The sequence below is a fragment of the Somniosus microcephalus genome, chromosome 3, assembly GCF_052327205.1.
Source record: "Somniosus microcephalus isolate GS21.2 chromosome 3, FLI_Smic_1.0, whole genome shotgun sequence".
NCBI lineage: Eukaryota > Metazoa > Chordata > Chondrichthyes > Squaliformes > Somniosidae > Somniosus > Somniosus microcephalus.
The window spans coordinates 339131526-339153044 of NC_140989.1; the positions used below are offsets into that span (position 1 = coordinate 339131526).

The 21519-nt window shown below is 45.4% G+C and overlaps 2 protein-coding genes across 5 annotated transcripts in view; both read right to left on the minus strand.

The window, feature by feature from the left end:
• szt2 (SZT2 subunit of KICSTOR complex) overlaps positions 1-21519 on the minus strand; it is a 293641-nt gene that overhangs the window by 257763 nt on the left and 14359 nt on the right. The window contains exons 5-18 of the mRNA XM_085978227.1: positions 18202-18333; positions 17254-17416; positions 16113-16219; positions 15815-16025; positions 15185-15355; positions 14161-14392; positions 13849-13978; positions 10803-10948; positions 9883-10035; positions 9287-9401; positions 6775-6980; positions 5718-5954; positions 3802-3880; positions 3324-3415 (exon numbers count right to left, since the gene is read on the minus strand). Coding sequence (XP_085834353.1) covers positions 3324-3415; positions 3802-3880; positions 5718-5954; positions 6775-6980; positions 9287-9401; positions 9883-10035; positions 10803-10948; positions 13849-13978; positions 14161-14392; positions 15185-15355; positions 15815-16025; positions 16113-16219; positions 17254-17416; positions 18202-18333 — 2174 coding nt within the window. The remainder of the gene's footprint in view (positions 1-3323; positions 3416-3801; positions 3881-5717; positions 5955-6774; positions 6981-9286; positions 9402-9882; positions 10036-10802; positions 10949-13848; positions 13979-14160; positions 14393-15184; positions 15356-15814; positions 16026-16112; positions 16220-17253; positions 17417-18201; positions 18334-21519) is intronic.
• Positions 1-21519, minus strand: part of LOC147122271 (very long chain fatty acid elongase 1-like) — a 99567-nt gene that overhangs the window by 27841 nt on the left and 50207 nt on the right. The window lies entirely within an intron of this gene.

Genomic DNA, 21519 nt, shown 5'->3' on the forward strand with positions numbered 1-21519 from the left:
CCTCCTCTCTCCCTCCCCCCTCTCTCCTCTCTCCCTCCCCCCTCTCTCTCCCCCTCCCCCCCCTCTCTCCTCTCCTCTCCTCTCCTCTCCCCCCTCTCTCTCCTCTCCTCTCTCCCTCCCCCCCCTCTCCTCTCCTCTCTCCCCCACTCTCTCTCTCCCTCTCTCCCCCTCTGCCTCCTCTCCTCTCTCCTCTCCTCTCTCCCTCCCCCTCTCTCCTCTCCTCTCTCCCCTCTCCCCCCCCCCCTCTCCCTCCCTCTCTCTCTCCCTCCCTCTCCACGGATCAGCGCCTCAGGGCCGGCCGATGCGCGGGCTAGCGCGTTGAGTCCCGGCCAAACTCACCTTAGCTGCGGTCCAGGCCGAAATTGACGCGCTGCGCGCGCTGACTCCCGCCCTCCCGAGCTGGTTTCAAGACGGCCGGCGGGCCCGTTGCCGGGGTAACCCTTCCCGCTCTCCAAGCCCCGCCCAAGAGCCGCAGCGGGCCCCGTTGCCGGGATAACCCTTCCCGCTGTCCAGCCCCGCCCGAGATCCGCACTCCCGAGAGCCCCGCCCCCGCCGCCCGAGCCGAGCGGGGAACAGAGTGACCTGGTGACTATGGGTCCGGCTCTGGGGGCGGGGCTGTTGACGCCGCGGGGAAGTTTTGTGCGCGGCGGCTCCCGGCACGGCCCGCAACTCAAGGCCCAGGCTTCCCGGGCTGCTAGGCCGCGCCCGGCGCCAGCACAGCCGCTCGAAACGGCCATCAAAGTAGGCGAGCCTCCAGGCGAAGGGCAGGGGATCACTTCATTTCCTCCTGTTGCTAAACACAATTTAAAACTCAAATAAATTGTTATTTAATTCCCTAACACATAAGTCAAATATTTACCTTAGTTCCCTTACACACAGAAAATGTGGGGAAAAAATCGTGAAAAATCAAGATGGCGGCCACTCACCTCGGTTCAGAACGATAAGGCCCGCCCACACACACACCGATTGGTCGACCGTCAGGTCACCGAAGCGTAGGATTGGTCAATCGTCAAGTCACTCAACACTCAACTGTAGGATGACCCGGCAGCGATTGGTCGACCGTCGGTCAACTGTCGACCGCACGAGTGGTCAACCTTCACGTCACTCAATGCTAATGAGCAAATGAGCGGAACTTTTCCCATTTAATGAGCGGAATTTTGAACGTTTTTTGGATACCGCGGGCGGAATTTTTGTCCGGCCGAAACGTAAATACGCCTATGACCGGTCCATAATCGTAAGCTTTCTTTTGACGTGACGTGCGCGTAGGTACACTCTATAACTTTCAAACGTATAGAGAACGGACAGACAGACAGAAGAGCCATATATAAACGGATGCTTCTTTCTGTCTGTCTGTCCTTCTGTCTGTCCTCACGTGTGCGTCTGACCGGCTATGCGCTCGAAAGTTATCTATATATAAACGGATGCGTCTTTCTGTCTGTCTGTCCTTCTGTCTGTCCTCACGTGTGCGTCTGTCCGGCTATGCGCTCGAAAGTTATAGGGCGTACCTACGCGTGCGTTACGTCGAAAGAAAGCTTACCTTTCCTAAATGGTCTTAAGCGTATTTACGTTTCGGCTGGACAAAAATCGCGCCCGCGGTATCCGAAAAACCTTCAAAATTCCGCTCATTAGCATCTCATTATCCGCTCATTAGCGACAGAGTGACCTCGAGGTCGACCAATCATACGCCGGGTTGCTGGCGCGTGCGGCCGGGCCCTCCTACGGTCGAGTGACGGGACGATTGACCAATCCTACGCTTTGGTGACCTGACGGTTGACCAATTGGTGCGTGTGTGGGCGGGCCTTATCGTTCTGAACCGAGGTGAGTAGCCGCCATCTTGCTTCCATTCTTTTTCCTGCTTTCTGCATCTTTCTTTTCAAATATACATTTCCAGCAAAATAAAATTGCTTTTATTAAAATTGTTTTTTATAAAAGTTCATTCATTTGTAAATCTTTTCTCTAACCTCAAGATTCTTTTTCCTACCTTTCCCCATTTTTGTTAGGCCTCAAAGCCTGGGGCTTTCTTACCCAGCCTGGCCCGAGCTAGGTAATTGTCCCACGGCTTCTGCTAAGCTCCTCAGCCTCCCCCCCGACCCCCCGCCCCCGTGTCACGTTACCCGGGACAACGGCGTCAGCTACGAGGGTCACGAGGGTCAGGGTGCGCGCGCAGCAGGAGCAGCAGAGACGCGCCGTCTCTCTCTGTTCCCCCGCTCGGCTCGGGCGGGCGGGGGGGGGGCGGGGCTCTCGGGAGTGCGGATCTCGGGCGGGGCTTGGAGAGCGGGAAGGGTTACCCCGGCAACCGGGCCCACCGGCCGTCTCTCACAGCCGCAATCGGCGGTCTTGAAGCCAGCTCGGGAGGGTGGGGCGCGGCGTCTCTCTCTGTTCCCCGCTCGGCTCGGGCGGGGGGGGGGGGCGGGGCTCTCGGGAGTGCGGATCTCGGGCGGGGCTTGGTGAGCGGGAAGGGTTACCCCGGCAACCGGGCCCGCCAGCCGTCTCTCACAGCCGCAATCGGCGGCCTTGAAGCCAGCTCGGGAGGGCGGGGCTCTGGAGAGCGGTGGGGGGGGGGGGGGGGCGAGCCTCGGGAGATCGGGGGCGAGCCTCGGGAGGTCGGGGGGGGGGCAACCTCGGGAGTTCGGGGGGGGGGGTGGGGCTCCGGAGATCCGGGGGGGGGGGGGGGGGGCTCGGGAGATCGGGGGGGGGGCGGGGCTCGGGAGATCGGGGGGGCGGGGCTCGGGAGAGCGGTGCTCGGGTGATGGGGGGCGGAGATCAGGGGGCTCGGGGACTCTCCCCCTTCCCCCCCTCCCATTCCCCCCCTCCCCCCCCTCTTCCCCCCTCCCCTCCTCTTCCCCCCAGTCGCTCGCTCTCTTCCCCCCAGTCGCTCGCTCTCTTCCCCCCAGTCGCTCGCTCTCTTCCCCCCAGTCGCTCGCTCTCTCTCTTCCAACAACAACATGCCCTCGAAAAAGCCTCGGCACCGCCGGGCACTTCAGCTAGTAAATCTATAAAGTATAATTCACCCCCAATATACTCCTGTGTATCTCCTAGACCTCATCTCAAGTAGCATTTTCAGAGATCGTGAATTAAAAATTACAGCAGGGATCACTCATGGAGCCTCCATCTAGATTTTTTAAAAAGCCATAAATACACAATGACTATTTAATGCCACCATTGTGTTTGGACTTCAAAGGTATAAAAATATTACTTCTCTTATCTGTCCTCTGGAATCACCATCTACCACAAGCAATCTGCTTAGTTCAGGCCATAAAGGGACTAATGCATACAGATTCCAGAAAACTCACGAACAGCAGTTTTATATATCAGAACCTTACCTGTCTTTGGTAGATGTAGAGTGAGGTGGAAAGATGATGTATTGTACTAGGCACGTGTGGAGCTCATCATTATCATCGCATCTCGAATTGCCCTGCATCCAAACAAATTGTATTAGTAAACAATTCCAACAATGCACATCAGCCAATCCCCAATAAGTAGAATTAACTGGATTAACAGTTTCAATATGCAATGCACATAACATGGATAATTAATTGACAAAACAATTTCCTAACATTGCTTTCCAGGACTGAGTCATTACCTTCTCGAATACTTATAGGCTTGCCAGGTAGGCTCCACCCAGTTTGCTTCATTGAGGAGGGAGAGCTAGTGGTGACCAACCCACACAAAGTTGTACCCATCTAACTAGGAGACCGGTTTCCTTTACAGTGCAGGACTGTCATTTCTAATCAGAATGCTCAGCTACCTAGGTAGGTGAACTTTCAACTACTGCACTCTTAAGCAACGCCTCGTCCCTACCTTCATAGGTAACTCAATCACCATGGTGACAATGCCATCTCCAGTGGCAGCAAAGTGGAACCCTTCAGATAGACGAATTCTACATATGGAAACAGAGAAAACAGGACAGTTAAACGAAGATTGTGGCCCTGTGGTGGCAGTTAGATTGATCTTTATTCACAGTTCATCAGTTGTGAACAGAAACATTATATTGAAAAGTAATCTTTCCATTTTTGTCTGGAGAATAAATGTACCTTTTCCACAGTTCTTTTAAACTTTGTGTTTGGTTCAATGAGCCCAGGAGACATTTCAATTATAATCATAAAAATTTACGGCACAGAAGGAGGCCATTCGGACCATCGCATCTGACATGAATCAGTCATTCATGACAAAAAGACTTATGAAATAATACTGCGCGGCCTGCGGGTGGCGCTGTCCAGGGAGAGTATAAATACTCGGGCACGGGCCCAGTTTGCGCAGGACATTCTTAACAGGAACTAGTGAAGGACACAAGTAGACCTCCATGTTGTAAAACAGTTGATTAAAGCTTTGTTTAACGCTTAGACCAAGTGCCTAGTAGTTTTCTTACGTCAGTGCCTGTGCCTGATATTCATGACCTCTCCCTACGATGTAATATTTCTCTTTGTTTTATTTTCAAAAAGTATCTAATAACATATTTAAAGGTTTGCAAACTTTCTTGTCATGGGGACCATCTGCAAATAATGACACACTTTCACAGATCTCTGGTCCTACAACTTTTGTAAAATATAACAAATCCAAATAGACAGTGCTTTCACTACAGAAAATGTCTTTCATTAGTACTGGCAAGTGAAACACTGTGCTCGTGATCACAGGGAAAAATGAGAAGACTTTCTCCAGACAGTGGCGATGATTTGTTGTTTTTCTTTGGGGGAAAAAGGAAACACTCAGCTCCCAACTTTAAAATAATCCTGCAGCTTGTTAGCATGCTCAGGGTCTTCCGCAGTCAAATGCTGGCTGGGGTTTGTGGGCATTATTACATCATAGGGAGAGGTCATGAAGCAGATAACGCACAGCGGACACAGGCTGCGGCTACAAATGCAGGTAAATCCTCACTGAAGGGAATGCTCATTGCAATGTCCAATTTTTTTTTTACGAGTAGAAATCCCTCCTAACTGCAGACTTCTTTGTTTGTTGTTCCTTGTCCTGCACATTGTCACATGCACATTTTACGAAATGATGCACATCACTAGGGCTACCAAAAAACTGCCCAACTGAGGAAAAACTGAAACAAAAACCACTCTTATGATTCTTGGTGATAAATGATTAGAGTGCAGCCCCTCCAGGTGGACAGTCTTATGTAATTACAGGCACACTTTCAGAAATCCAGATCTCACTATGAAACTCACAGGTCTCCAGACTTCCTTCTGGAACCCCAAATATCTGCCAAGCCAGTTTGAAAACCGCAACTTAAACGGGGAAGAGGAATCAAGTTTTTGAAATAACAAGGATAAATTAAGTGGATGTAGAGAGGCATTTTGTGCAAATTCAGGATAGAGCCAGCAGGAAGCATGATTAATTAAAGTTGCTGCAAACTAACACAAAAGCAAAATACTGCGGATGCTGGAAATCGGAAACAAAAACAGAAAATGCTGGAAATACTCAGCAGGTCAGGCAGCATCTGGTAGAGAGAGAAACAGAGTTAATGTTTCACATCAATCTGAAACGTTAACTGTTTCTCTCTCTACAGATGCTGCCTGATCTGCTGAGTATTTCCAGCATTTTCTGTTTTTATTGCTGCAAACTAAGTTTGGCATAAAGTATCTTTTGAAGCATCAAATCATGTGTTCATGGAACAGACTGAATAGGCTAAACAGATTTGGTGCTCTTGCATACTTAAGATTCTTTCTTAAAATATTTCTCCACACACCAAACTCTAATACTAATCATGTTCTTACTCGGTGAGAGTAGAAAGTATCTGTGCCGCCGAAGTGATGGGCACGGACGGCCCCAAACCTGGCTGCACAGACCACACCCAGCGCTGATGATAGAAGTAACGAGACAGAGAGGCGAGTGTGGAGGAAGCTGTGCGATTGGTTGTCATTGTCGTAGCTCCCGACATAGAGGCTGGGTGTCCACAGTTGTCCAAGTTCAGGATGAAGGGAGTCCGATAGTCTGATGGAAGCTTCTCATACCTTGGAAACACACATGAAATAGCATGTAAGTGAATATTAGAGCAACATCCAGAAATCTTTTCTTAACCTCCAAACACAATTGCGGCGTTCCTGCCATATTTTCTTACCTTTGAACCCCAAAAGGTAAGGGAAGCTAAACTAAAAATTCAAATATCATACGTAAAAAGGTGTACAGGAAACTTTGGTTTATCCGGAGGTTGTATGTCCGGAATACTCGATCTAACGGCAAAAATCAGGAGCCGTTTTCTATAAGTTTTTTTTAGTTCTCGTTCTTTTTTTTTCCCAGTCAGGCACTGCAAGGTCTGTAGCTATAGCAACAGCTTCAGCTAGAGACGCTTGCAGCTGCAGCCGACTCTTTAGAAGCTGTTGCTAAGCAACAGTGTTTGTTGTCAGATACGGAGATGAAAACCTCCATATGCTTCAACATTAACTTTGTATGTCCGGCAGTTTTGATAGATCGGCAACACGCCGGTCCCGTCGGTGCCGGATATCACAAAGTTTCCTGTAAAACCTTATCACGATTTTTTGGTGCATCTCCCACATACACTTACCTCCTTTTTTAATCTTCCTGATATTACATGACCCTCTCTAATACTAGTATGTTATTACATAGTGCTACCAGTTACATTTATATACGCTCTAGTACAACACCATTTCTGATATGGGCATGCCAACACATAGATACACTGATTCATGCCTAACATTACACTTTCTTTGATAAGTCAATGTTGTTCTGCGGTTACATGGATTCAGGCCCAAAATTGGGATGGTTGTGGTGTCATAGCAGAGGTTTTCCAAACCATTGTCCATTGACCAATACCTAATGAGGAGCTTTTCTAGTGGTTTTTTCAGTATAACAACACAAGGTCGATCAGAGAGTGCCAGCTGTGTGGCAGGAAGTGGGGGAGACTTTGAAGGCGAGGCGTTCCCCAACAGTTTCCTCTTGATTTTTGGCGTTGCTTCTTTGCTCTGCACCCGCTGGGGAAAACGCAGTGAGAGTATCTGATCTCGCAGCTCATCCACAATCTGCCAATATAACCACAGAGAATATTCAGCATGTGGTGCAGTACAGGATGATCAATTATAAAAAAACAGTAAATGCTGGAAATACTCAGCAGGTCAGGCAGCATCTGCGGAGAGAGAGAAACAGAGTTAACGTTTCAGGTCGATGACCTTTCGTCAGAACTGGGAGCTGGGTGATCAATTACTGTGGCAGATATCAAACACTCCCACACTCATTCAGATGCTGCAGAGCAAAACTGGAATATTGCTATTCTGAATAGTGGAATTATAAGTTTCCTGATGATCATTATATCATTCACTGACAAACAAAGTCAGAAAACAGTTTTCTGCATCTAACGTTAATAAAAAAAAATTAGTCTGGCCATGAATTACCATGGTATAGTTGATCCCGTGTTGCTTTCATACTTGCATAGACATATGCCAGACAAAGGGCTGCATACATATTTGCATAGAAACATAGAAGATAGGAGCAGGAGTAGGCCATTCGGCCCCTCGAGCCTGCTCCGCCATTCAATGCGATCATGGCTGATCATCCGAATTCAGTACCCTGCCCCTGCTTTCTCCCCATATCCCTTGATCCCCTTAGCCTTAAGAAATATATCTAACTCCTTCTTGAATATATTTAATGAATTGGCCTCAACTGTCTTCTGTGGTAGAGAATTCCACAGGTTCACCACTCTCTGGGTGAAGAAATTCCTCCTCATCTCTGTCCTAAATGGCTTATCCCTTATCCTTAGACTGTGACCCCTAGTTCTGGACTCCCCCGCCATTGGGAACATCCTTCCTGCATCTAGTCTGTCTAGTCCTGTTAGAATTTTATACGTTTCAATGAGATCCCCTCTCATTCTTCTAAACTCCAGCGAATATAAGCCTAATCGACCCAGTCTCTCTTCATATGTCATTCCTGCCATCCCAGGTATCAGTCTGGTGAATCTTCGCTGCACTCCCTCCATGGCAAGAACATCCTTCCTCAGATAAGGTGACCAAAACTGCACACAATACTCAAGATGTGGTCTCACCAAGGCCCTGTACAACTGCAGCAAGACATCCTTGCTCCTGTACTCGAATCCTCTCGCTATGAAGGCCAGCATACCATTTGCCTTCTTAACCGCCTGCTGCACCTGCATGCTTACCTTCAGCGACTGGTGCACAAGGACACCCAGGGTCTCGTTGCACTTCCCCTTTTCCCAATCTATTACCGTTCAGATAATAATCTGCCTTCCTGTTTTCGCCACCAAAGTGGATAACCTCGCATTTATCCACATTATACTGCATCTGCCATATCGCCCAACCTGTCCAAATCGTACTGGAGTTTCTCTGCATCCTCCTCACAGCACACACGCCCACCCAGCTTTGTGTCGTCTGCGAACTTGGAGATATTACATCTAGTTCCCTCGTCTAGATCATTAATATATATTGTGAATAACTGGAGTCCTTGCAATATATGTTCTTTCATCCTTTGTTCTTCATACAATATATCCAGTATGACTGCTTAATGCAATGTGGAGTTGCTAGCTTTGTATCATTATTGGAGGGGAGACTTCCAGCAGTGATTACTATACTAGTCGGAGCCTGAGGAACCTCATCAATCATCAGCTAGCCTTACGGTGCACCACTAATTCACCAGCACCTCAAAGTCAAATCATTACCTTTAGAGAATGTTTTCTTTTTCAAGAGAAGTATACATCTAGTCTGTTGCTGAGAATGAAGGACGCAGGAAGGTGACATAATTCAATCACAAGTTTTTTTTTTAAAACCACGTTTAAGTTTTAAATTTTTATTCTAATGACGCATCATTGGGTGGATTAATAGCAGGTAATTTCTCCATCACCACTGTTGTTTCCTGTTCCTCATCTAGTAAATAACTACCCAATTTGAGAGGGGTGATAACAGCAGATTTGAAGGGGCGGGGGACAGTACCTGAGGAGAGTGAACCGTGATAAATATCAGCCAACATGGGGGCCAGGAAGGGAAATTGGGTGGTTAGCGGTTTGGTGGGTATAGGGTCAAAGGCGCAGGAGTTGGGTCTCATGGACACAATGAGCTCGGGGAGGGCACGAGGAAGATGGGAGAGAAACAAGAGAAAAATGCAGAATCAGGGCTATGGCAGGGTTCATTAGAGTTATCTACCCCTTTAATACAACAAATGTTTTCCAATTGGTCACAATCTGTTGGTTCAGGAAAAAGAAATTGTAAATATCCCAAATTCAAGGCAAATGCTGTTTTGAGCCCAAGACGGCCATGCCTCCAACAGTACAGCTATTTAGTCTCCGCGCCACTGCATACCTCCAAGCTCCCGGAACGCATACCTTATTCCTAGCTTGTGCTTGCGTTCCAATAGGAAATCCCAGACGGAGGACCATGCACGGAGCTTTGGAAATAACCCGGACGAGGTAAAAGGAAGAAGGAGGCTGATCCGTTCCACTACAAATTAAACAAACATTATTTTGATTCAGGCAACACTTTGAGATAGTGAAATATGTTGGAAGCAGAGGTACTCATCTCTAGCATACAGAAATTACTCCCCACCCCAGTATTCACTTCACAGGTTCAGTTAATTCCCTTACTTCAGTGAGACACAATTCCCTCAAATATCTCTATCAGAAACAATGGAAGTACTGTACTCCCAACATCTCAGACAAAACAGCTGGGTATAGCACATTAACGCCACCTCAGACACCCATGCATTAAAAAAGCCATTATACTGCCCAGCATTATGACAGTGCCAACTGATTACAGAAGAACCTACATGTTCTTAGTCTTAAGCCTGTTGTTTATTGCCAGTCCTGAAACAATGTGCAGAACAGTACTCTCATTGGATACTCCAAAGCCACACAACTATAGCATGTAGCATGCTCCAAGGATGTTGTGACTGGAAAAATATTAAGTAAAAATGAATTATTACTTGTAATGGAGTTTAACGTAGGAGTATCCTTCTACCAGCACAAAACTGCTCCAATCCCGCAGGAGGGAAGTTAATGCAGAGAGAGAGATGCGACACTGGATGGTACTGTAGCGGCCATTACTCCCTGGTGTATGGATATGCTTTGGCACTGGGCTAAAGAGAAGAGGGTAAAATCTCATTAAAACAAGAATTAGAGACAATAAAAGTCATAAATTGTTAATGTTAATGACTTGCGTGTCAGCCAGTGGCTCAGTTGGTAGCACCCTCACCTCTGAGTCAGAAGGTTGTGGGTTCAAGTCTCACTCCCGAGACTAGAGCACAAAAAATCTCGGCTGACACTCCAGTGCAGTGCTGAGGGAGTGCTGCATTGTCAAGAGGTGTCGTCTTTTGGATGAAACATTAAACCGAGGCCCCGTCTGCTCTCTCAGGTGGACCTAAAAGATCCCATGGCTTCTTCTTTTTCCAAAGAAGAGCAGGGGAGTTCTCTCCAGTGTCCCGGCCAATATTTATCCCTCAATCAGCATCACTAAAACAGATGATCTGGTCATTCTCACATTGCTGTTTGTGGGAGCTGCCGCGTTTCCTACATTACAACAGTGACTACACTACACAAGTACTTCATTGGCTGTTAAATGCTTTGGGATGTCCGGTGGTCGTGAAAGGTGCTATATAAATGCAAGATTTTTCTGTGGGACACAGCACGGAGTAACCCATCAAGAGCAGCTACGGCACGATATTTTCTTTATATTGAGGTTTTTTTGCTGCGGCTATAAAAGATCTCTTGCAACAAAACCACAATATTGAGAGTCTGGAGGGGGGATGGGGGGGGGGGGGGCGGGGGTAAGCACTACTTCCCATCTCCCTAAAATCTGAGGGTGAGTGTACATTGAGTAGACGAAACCAGGTGAATACCAACTTACATATCATGTTCCAGCAGTATGCCAATGCGATGCATGTGAAGCCACCGCTGCCAGAAGCTGGCATCCATCGATAAGATAGGCTTCCAGTAAGAGGCAAACTGGGATTGGCTGGAGTCCTTAGAGCCACTGTGCTGCAGTGACAGCACCTAAGGAAGACACACATCAATGGTTACAAACTTCTTTACCGTCAAAATGTACAATTCAACAACGCAAATCTGAACCACAGCAATCTGACCTTCTATAGGTGCTGAACAAAGTGCATGCTTTAGTCAGAAGCTAAAGAATGGCCAATTACTCTCGAAAAGAACACAGTAGCAGTGCCCGAGGTGCACTGATATAAAACAGTGAGATGGAGGGATGAGCTTTTTCTCTGAATAAATGCTCTTCCCACTCATAAATCAGGAAAAGTTTGTTTGGATAATTGGATAGCTCTTTCAAATATCCAGCACAGACACAATGGACCGAATGGCCTCCTTCTGCACTGTATGATTCTATGATATGGCTCATCTTAGCTTATCCAACCAGAACAACTCTAAAGTCCCTACTTTGTAGCACCCAATTGGTTCTTAAATTATTTCAGGGTTTTTGCTTCCATTACTTTATCTGAAAGTCAATCCATATATTGATTACTCTTAGTGAAGAATTTCAAACCTGAATTTGCTTTTTCTGTCTTGTCATACTCTTGCAATTTAGGTTAAAGTTGTTTTCCAAACTTACCTTTCCCATATGTTTAATATGTCATATACCACTATAAGACATCTCGCAGAAACATAAGAACATAAGAAATAGGAGCAGGAGTAGGCCATTTGGCCCTTTGAGCCTGCTCCACCATTCAATGAGATCATGGCTGATCTTCTGCCTCAACTCCATTCACCGGCCTTATCGCCATATCCCTTGATGCCTTTACTAGTCAGAAATCTATCGACTTCTGTTTTGAATATACCCAATGACTGAGCCTCCACAGCCCTCTGGGGTAGAGAATTCCAAAGATTCACCACTCTCTGTGTGAAGAAATGTCTTCTCATCTCAGTCCTGAATGGCCTACCCTTTATCCTGAGGCTGTGGCCCCTGGTTCAAGACTCCCCAGCCAAGGGAAACATTCTCCCAGCATCCACCCTATCAAGCCCTGTAATAATTTTGTATGCTTCAATGAGATCCCCTCTCATTCTTCTGAATTCAAGAGAATAAAGGCCTAGTTTACTCAAACCTCTGTTCAAGGGTGAAAAACCAAATTTCTCCAAACCTTCCTCATAGCCTAGACCTTGACACTGGAAATCAGCCTCATGGTTCTTCTCTGCACTGTGCACCAGTACCAGAATGTCTCCCTTGTGCTTCAGTGACCAACACCAACACCACACTTAAGGTGCAGTCTGACCGGAGCACTATACAGTCTAATCATGACTTCCTATGACCTGTATTCTACTATTTTGGCCACATAGTTCAATATTCTATTGGCTTTGTTGACCGCTATTCTGCATTGGTTGGAAATATTGAGCGTTGAGCCTACTAAGGTCTCTCAACTTTTAAAATTTCATTCTTAGCTATCTCAACATATTCATGGAAGATCGTAACCTCTGCCCCTATCCTTTTTTTTTTCTCCATTCATTTTATTATTATTTTTTTCTCTCTCCCACATGGCAGCTGTCTTTCATTCTGCCAGCGCCATTTACACTTCATCTAGAGCCATCTTTTGTTTCTTAACTTGTCCCATTACCATCTCCTTTTGCCTTGAACCATCTCTTAATCTTTCTTAATCTCTCCTGCCTTCCAGCCCATCACAGACCTTCCCTTTTGTTTTTTCCTCCCCCCCCCCCCCGCACTTGCTTAAAAACCTGTTCCATCTCCAGCTTTTTCCAGCTCTGACGAAGGGCCATCAACCTGAAACGTTAACTCTGTTTCTCTCTCCACAGATGCTGCCTGATCTGCTGAGTATTTCCAGCATTTTCTGTTTTTATTTCAGATTTCCAGCATCGACAGTATTTTGCTTTTATATTCATGGAAGATGTGCGACACCCATTTTTCCTTCCTACTAGCAGTACTTTACACTTGTCCACATATAATTACATTTGTAATTGTTCTTCCCTCGTACATATTTTATCCAACTGTGCAATTTCTGAGCTGCCCATCTTAGCTTTGGTATCATATCATGTCAGGAAGCACCGAATCTTTGCAAAAGCCTGAATGAGATGAGGTTTTCTGCATTCCCCACTGAAATAACCAAAATGGAATTACATCTTCAACATATAACTCTTACTAATCAAGTATGAAATCAGTGGGGGAAAAAATTCTTACCTGACAGGGTCAGATTGTGCAATACCAAAAAAGCTTTTAGATCACAAAGCCAACTTTATCGCTTCCTATAGTTATTACGATGGTGGTCAGAATTAATCATATCTCATATTGCTTTAAATCACAACTACACCCTATGTTGAGGGCATGCTCCATCAGGTTACGCTTTCGATTGGCTAATGTTTAATTTTAGGGACATGATAAATCAGTCAAGGTTTGAGCGTATGCTAACTGCGGCTAGAATGTTTATCTAGAAAATATTTGTTCAGTCTAAATAAAATTGGCAGGCATCTAAAAAAAATGCCCTTTTTCCCCTCTCCCTCTGCTAACCTTACCACTTATTTGACAAGCTTGCAAATTTAAAATGGATTCAGTCTGCAATTTTTACAGAAACTATGGATTCTCAATGACATTCAAATATCCAATGTCAAAATTATTTTTAAACAAATAGATAGAAAGGAGAAATTTGCATTTATATAGTGAGACAGCCAATATCCACCCAAAGCTCAATGCTTGCTTATGTCAAGCAAACATTGCACACAATTCTTTTATTTAACACCATTTTGTAGAATCTCATGAAAATCAGTTTTTTCTCGAATAAACAGTAGATGATCTAACCAGGAAACCACAGAATCAATCCCAAAATGTCCTGTTCATTCAGAATACTCTAAATTTATAGATATCTACAGAATCAATATATCTCTTCATTCAGTAATTTTGAAGTATATTAGTTTTTAGATATTTAACTAAACAATACCGGTGTGGTAGATCCTGGAGGGATGTAGAATAATGGAACCCCATTCTTGGTGCTCTCCGGGATGGTGTAATGTTCAGGGATAGTGTTGAAGGATTTGAGATGAACCAGCATCTGATCCGTCTGATTAATACTAAGGAAGTACAAGATTCAGACATTAACCCTTTTTTCTCTAAACACAAGACACAGGAATTTCACTCCCTCTTCCACTCCAGTGACAGACCAAGATATTGTTCTGCCCCTTTTGAAACATACCCTATTACTCTTACAATCATACAACACTTGCCCCCTTCACATGCAGTTCCATGTACTTACCTCTGCAGAGTGGTCCAGAACCGCCGGATAACTGTGGTGCGATATGGGCTGGTTATTGGTTTCCTCATGGTACAGCTAATGTCATGGAGCATATCATAGCTGCCCTCCATTGTTACCTCCACCCAGGTCAAGCGCTTAGCTGCATCCAGGGGCCATGAGGCTACCACGAGGTACTCGATTCTCATGTTGTGTTTCCATAGCAGTACCAGCTTCACTTCCAACTGAGTTCCAGCTAAAAATCAAAAGAAGTATGAATAGAGGGGGAAAAATTAATATCACAAATGTGACTTCCTTTCATTACACTAATTGCAAAGCACTCAAGTGCATTTTACAGCATTGGTCTGCACGTGCTAGCATCTACACTGTAAGTTACCTAGCTCACGTACATTACAACAGTGACTACACTTCTAAAGTACTCCATTGCCTGAAAAGCACTTTGGGACTTCTTGAGGTCGAAAAATGCACTATATAAACGCAAGCCTTTCTTTCTTTAAACCATCAGAATAGGCACCTAGTAGGGACAAACTGCTTCCCCAAAAAGAAAAAGATAGAATATAATACTATTGGCTATAGGACATAGGGTTAGGAATGGAAATGAAGAAAATAATAAAGATTGCAAATTTAGACTACTTGAAAAAAGAAAAGTTACTTCCTCTGAATGCAGTTACAACACACTGACATTTCGAGGGGTACCAGCTGGAAACTAAACTCTCTCAACACAGTTGCAGTAACACGGTCATCTGGAAAACTTGAGAATCAGAAAACCCTTTACTAAACTCATTGGGTTCATGATAAACTCTGCGGCAGTCATGGATTGTGACGTCTAACTCTTGTTAAAGCGAGTTCTGCCTTGGTAATGGCAGTATACAGATCGTAGTCATACTGGCACCCAGTCTCACTGCACACCCAACACAACTTAATCCACTCCGTATACCACTCCACCACGTACCGCCCCTTCAAACCCATCGCCCTCCTCACTACTTCTTCACCAGGTTGCTCTGGCACTTTAGCAGTATTTATTTACCTTTAGTGATGTTGAGTTCCTTCACGGTGTATCCCTCACGCAACCGTACAGACACGACACTGGTAAGGTCTGCGTGCACCTCATTCTCAGCATGCTTCTTCCGCCTCATGGCCAGTGCGGGATTACTGCTGGCAGACACCAGGTGCTCATTGAACAGTTTGTGCTGAGACACTAAATTTACAGAAAAACAAATTAATTCAGGAACAGAAGGGTCAGACGCCTGACGGAATAAAATAAACAAACACCCCATAACTTCTTGTAGATATGGGCAGCACGGTGGCATAGTGGTTAGCACTGTTGCCTCACAGCGCCAGGGACCCGGGTTCGAATCCGGCCTCGGGTGTCTGTCTGTGTGGAGTTTGCACATTCTCCCCGTGTTTGCGTGGGTTTACTCCGGGTGCTCTGGTTTCCTCCCACAGTCCAAAGATGTGCGGGTTAGGTTGATTGGCTATGATAAATTGACCCTTAGTGTTAGGGGGATTAAATACGTGGGGTTACGGGGATAGGGTGGGATATGTGTTGGTGTAGGGGTTACGGGGATCGGGTGGGATATGTGTCGGTGCAGGCTCGATGGGCCGAAATGGCCTCTATCTGCACTGTGGGGTTTCTGTGATTCTGTGATATACTTACCACAGTAATACTCTGGGTTCATAGACTCTCCAGGTCTCAAGAAGCTGTACAGTAGGAACGCTTTGTGGTATGCATTCATATTGAGGCTACTTTCAGTGATTTCTGGGCACGAGGACATGTAGGATCCAAACGTTGCCATGGCAATGAACTTCATTAGCTCCAAGTTTGGCACGTAACCAAAGCTGCAGTCATACGAGTACACACCTCCAACCTGCAAGAAGCACACCCACTTTTATACAACCACAGAAGCAGCTTTTTCTCTTGAGGTCAAAGGCTTCAGTTAGAAATGTAAGGTCACCTGTATAAAGGAACAGGCAATCGTGCCACAGCGCAGTTGGTTTAATAATGTTTCACATACTGCGATATCTGGTACACTTGTTACACCATCAGTGATGATTATTATACCTGTAAGAGAAATAAGCCCATTCAGTGGGAACATTGGAAGAACACTGCAGTGGTGCTGCACTGAGTCCCACAATTTCACTGCAGAATAGTGAGTTTCTATATTATTTTAGAACTGTGAACTTTTGATGTCCACACCCAGCTTGGGGTTCAGGTTACCCTCACAGTTTGATAAATGTTCAACCTGAATCATCTGAAAAGTTCATAAGCACAAAAACTGAAAAAACATTAAATAAAATGTAGTTCAGATGAGGGTACCACTTAGCTTTTCATTGCAAATTACAGGCCAAGATAATTCTTCACATCCATATTGTGGAACTCACCAGCAGCCAACACATTTTGATTTGGCTAGAATCAGTCAGGCAACCCTCATTTACAGTTCAAGTATCATTCAGTTGCTTGCTTGATGAAGAAAAACAATCGACATACAGCACCACAATACTGCAATACCCACGTATAAAATTCTTACAGGGGCTTGACAGGGTAGATGCTGGGAAGATGTTTCCCCTGGCTGGGGAGTCTAGAACTAGAGGGGTCACACTCTCAGAATAAGGGGTCGACCATTGAGGACTGAGATGAGGGGTTGTGAATCTTTGGAATTCTCTACCCCAGAGGGCTGTGGGTGCTCAGTCGTTGAGTATTTCCAAGGCAGAGATCGATAGGCTTTTGAAGACTAGGGGAACCAAGTGGGATAGTGCGGGAAGGTGGAGTTGAGGTAGAAGATCAGCAGTGATCTTATTGAATGGCCATTCTTGTACCATTTCCTCAGGGAGGAGGGGACTTGTCTGCATTTCTGCCATTCTTTAACCAGTGATGCATGAACCATGCAGGGGTTGTCTCACCCTCCAATTCTTCCTCGCACTAGGGGAAACCAAGAGAGTGTACCACACAACTGATTAGGCACATCCTTTCCTCCTTGGCTAATAGGAATCAATTGATCCAGTTGAGATCTGAAGTAGGCAATGGCTTATTTATGGGATTAAAAGAACCAGATTGTCTTGGGCTTAAAACTTCAATTAGAAAGATACATTGTTAACCTGCACTGGAGTTGGACGGCAGTAACTGAAGCGCTAGAATGCCATTGCGGATCATGTTGACGAGTCCCATATCCGATGTTACCATGGAAAAAGTCATCTTCCGTGAAGACTGATCATAGAAGGCGTCAGTAGTATCCCCTTGGGATAAAATGGGCCTATCAGACTGTGAGAAAGAGGCAAGAGATTAGATATAAATCAGGAATTAGCAACAAGTAAAATAAAATTAAAATTCTGATCATTTAAACAGATCTTTACAATCAAGGTTCTTTTGCATCTGTAGCCCACTGGAGTTTTGAATTTCCTTCCAGTGAGGAAAGTGCCCGGTCGATGCTTCGTCCATCCTTCACAGCACAACTGAGATTTGGAAGTTACTGTCCTGGGGTGTGGTGGAGGGAGAAAACGGGAACATCCACGCCCTACCATTCTACCACATGATATATTGGAGAGCCAACACACGGGTATATCACCTGGCAAGGCTTCCACTTTGTGCTTATTTAAGGGCTGTAGTCATACTTTACCAGTTGTTTGAGAAATAATAATATGAGGTGGCCACAACCCTGTAAAAAAAAATCCGCGCTGACTTTTTTTTTGGCGGGGGGGGGGGGGGGAATGGTGAATTTTCCTGCACAATGAGGTCAGAAATGTTACTTCTTGGATATGCAACATTTTCCTGCCTTGTATGTTAGATGCAGAATAATAATCTTAGCATACTGCCTCATTTTATTACTCCCACATAACACAGATTAGGAGGGTGATGCGTCTTCTACAATATTTAAATTTGTACACATTAACTGCTCAGCTTCAAAAGTCCCTTTGCTAAACTAAAGTATAATTTCCATTTCTTACACTAGCCTCTCAGAGATTGCCAGTTAGCACTAAAAGCTCTTAGGACTGCATTACTCAGGTGACTGAATTACTCTTCCCCTCCCCTTTTACTGCGATACTGACCTGTGCTTTGGGCTTGTAGTGCTGTTGAAGAACCTCAGCTACATTGCTTTCAAATGCTCGTAACTGCTGATAGATATTCTGATGGAAAGTTTCCAAGTTGGCTCGATCCAATAGACAGCCTTGAACTAGAACCTACAGTGCATAGACACTCACGAAGATCAGAAGACAGTCAGCTACAAGGGTATCTATTGCATGCACATACAAGCAGACATATAAGCATCACAGATGGAACATACATCTGTAAGAACAGGCAGTCAATTAGCTTGGCCATAAAACACTCTTATTTTTAAGAAAATGTCATGTTCATAAAAGGTGAGGAATGATCCACAGTGAGATGAGTGATCCGTTCCTACTTGCACCCAATTTCAATGTCAGTATCACGCACTCCCAGTTTAAATATAGCGCAGATTAGAGACAGGGTAAAACTCCATTTATCATCTTCCGATTAGGCACTTTACAGCCTTACGGACTCAATATCGAGTTCAACAATTTCAGATCATAAAATCGGCCACTATTACATTTTTATATATATTTTTTATCCACACCTTTGTTTTGTGCCCTTCCCCCTTTTTTTCTCTCCCACATGGCAGCTGTCTCTCATTCTGCCAGTGCATTTCACACCCAATCTAGAGCCGTCTTTTGTCTCTTTACTAGTCCAATCACCATCTCGTCTGGTTTTGAACACCTCTTAATGTCTCTTCACTTCTCTTTTGTTCTTTCATCCCCATTTCCCAGTCCCCAAACTGGCCTTTTAATCTGTTTCATTTCCTGTGTTTTTTCAGTCCTGACGAAGGGTTTCGACCTGAAACGTTGACTCTATTTCTCTTTCCACGGATGTTGCCTGGCCTGCTGAGTTTTTCCAGCATTTTCTATTGTTATTAAAGCTCCATTTACATTGTTTTGAACAACGGGTCTAAACACAATTAAGAATTCTACTCCACCAGTAGATACTTTCATCTTTACACTATCCTTGAGCTGTGAAAATTCATTTAGTACAAAAGTAAACCACTAATACATTTAGTGGCATTTATATGTTAATTTTTCTCCTATTATAACCTGTGGACTCACACACACCAGGAATTGGGTTGACGACTCAAATTTGTTTCACTTGGGATTATTACGGTCAGCAGGGGGGAAATTTTCATGTCCATCTGCACTGGATTTGAACCCAGATCCGAGCGGTAAAAGAGAGATGTGCCCTGCTGCGTCATTGAGCACCCAAAAAACACCCTCAACCAAAATGATTCAAGCTTAGATCCATGATTCAGCTATCTGGCTCACTGCTCTCAAGGGAAGGAGCTAGAAAAGGGGAAACATACTTTCAGAACCAGTCCATCCTAGGCTAAGTTTTATCCTAGTACGATAGCAAAATACTGCAGATGTTGGAAATCCGAAATAACAACAGAAAATACTGGAAAAACTCAGCAGGTCAGGCAACATCCGTGGAGAGAAATTTGAGTTGACGTTTCGGGTCGAACCCTACTTCAAAACTGGAAAGAAAAGAAACTACAGGCCCACTGACTCCCACAGCTACCTGGACTACACTTCCTCCCACCCCGCTTCCTGTAAGGACTCTATTCCATTCTCCCAGTTTCTCCGTCTCCGCCGTATCTGCTCCGACGATGCCACCTTCCACACCAGTGCTTCAGACATGTCTTCCTTTTTCCGCAACCGAGGATTCCCCTCTACCGTGGTTGACACTACCCTCGACCGTGTCAGTTCTATCTCCCGCACTTCTGCCCTCACCCCTGCCCCTCCCTCCCGGAACCACGATAGGGTTCCCCTTGTCCTCACCTTTCACCCCACCAGCCTCCACATTCAACGGATCATCCTCCGGCATTTCCGCTACCTCCAAAGTGATCCCAGCACCAAACGTATCTTCCCCTCCCCTCCCCTTTCAGCATTCCGCAGGGACCGCTCCCTCCGAGACACCCTAGTCCACTCCTCTATCACCCCAAACAGCCCTTCCCCTTCGCCTGGCACCTTCCCGTGCAAGCAGAGGAGATGTAACACCTGCCCCTATACCTCCCCCCTTCCCACTGTCCAGGGCCCGAAACACCCCTTCCAGGTGAAACAGCGATTTACTTGTACTTCTCGCAATCTAGTATACTGTATTCGCTGCTCACGATGCGGTCTCCTCTACATTGGGGAGACCAAACGCAGATTGGGTGACCGCTTTGCGGAACACCTCCGTTCAGTCCGTAAGGGTGACCCCGAGCTTCCGGTCGCCTGTCATTTTAATTCACCGCTCCATTCCCACTCGGACCTCACCGTCCTTGGCCTCTTGTATTGTTCCACGGAAGCTCAACGTAAACTCGAGGAACAGCACCTCATCTTCCGATTAGGCACTCTGCAGCCTTCCGGACTCAATATCGAGTTCAACAATTTCAGATCATAAGCTCGGCCCCTATTTCATTTTTTCTTGTAATTTTTCCACTCCTTCCCCCCCCCCCCCCCCCCCTTTCCTTTTGTTTCTCTCTCACACCTGGCAGCTATCTCTTGCCCTGCCAGTACACTTTACACCTAATCTCAGCCTATTACCATCTCATCTAGCTTCTAATCTCTTTTACTTCTTTTGTTTCTTTTATTCTTTTGTCCGATCACAGCCCTGCCTTCGATCTAGTTTCTTTTCTTTCCAGTTTTGAAGGGTTCGACCCGAAACGTCAACTCAAATTTCTCTCCACGGATGTTGCCTGACCTGCTGAGTTTTTCCAGCATTTTCTGTTATTTTAAGTTTTATCCTGTTTGTCAAAGTAACAATGATAATGGCGAGCATTAAGAGCAGCCACTGCCAGACTGTCCCACTTGAAGAAAGAAGCAACAATGGCAGGAGGAAGAGATAAACAGAAAGAAAAAGTTGATTATTTTCTAGCCATGGGCAATTCAGGATCATTGGATCAAGTAACTTTATTGAACTGCGTGGAGAGGAAATAAGGATCATTCTATAGGAAACTCTTTGGTATCAGGCACCGACGGGACCGGGATGGTGCCAGTTGATTAAAAATTCCGGATGACGGAGAGGGTTATCTACCGAGGTTATTTTTAACAAACAAAAATTAAAAAATCAAGAAATGTGCAGTATACAGTAATTGGGTACTCACCTACAGAATGTTGTGTTAAATGGATGGTGGAAGATGCTTGATTAAAGTACAGTACTGCCAGTTGAGGGTAATCCATAACTCTTTAATTACTTAATTAACAGTAAAACAAAACGTATACAATAAACGACTGTATACAGCGCGGAAGAGTCAGACTCCTGTTATTGAGGTGTTCGGACTTCTGACAGCGCCAAGAAGCCGAGTAGTGGCAGTTTGGAGA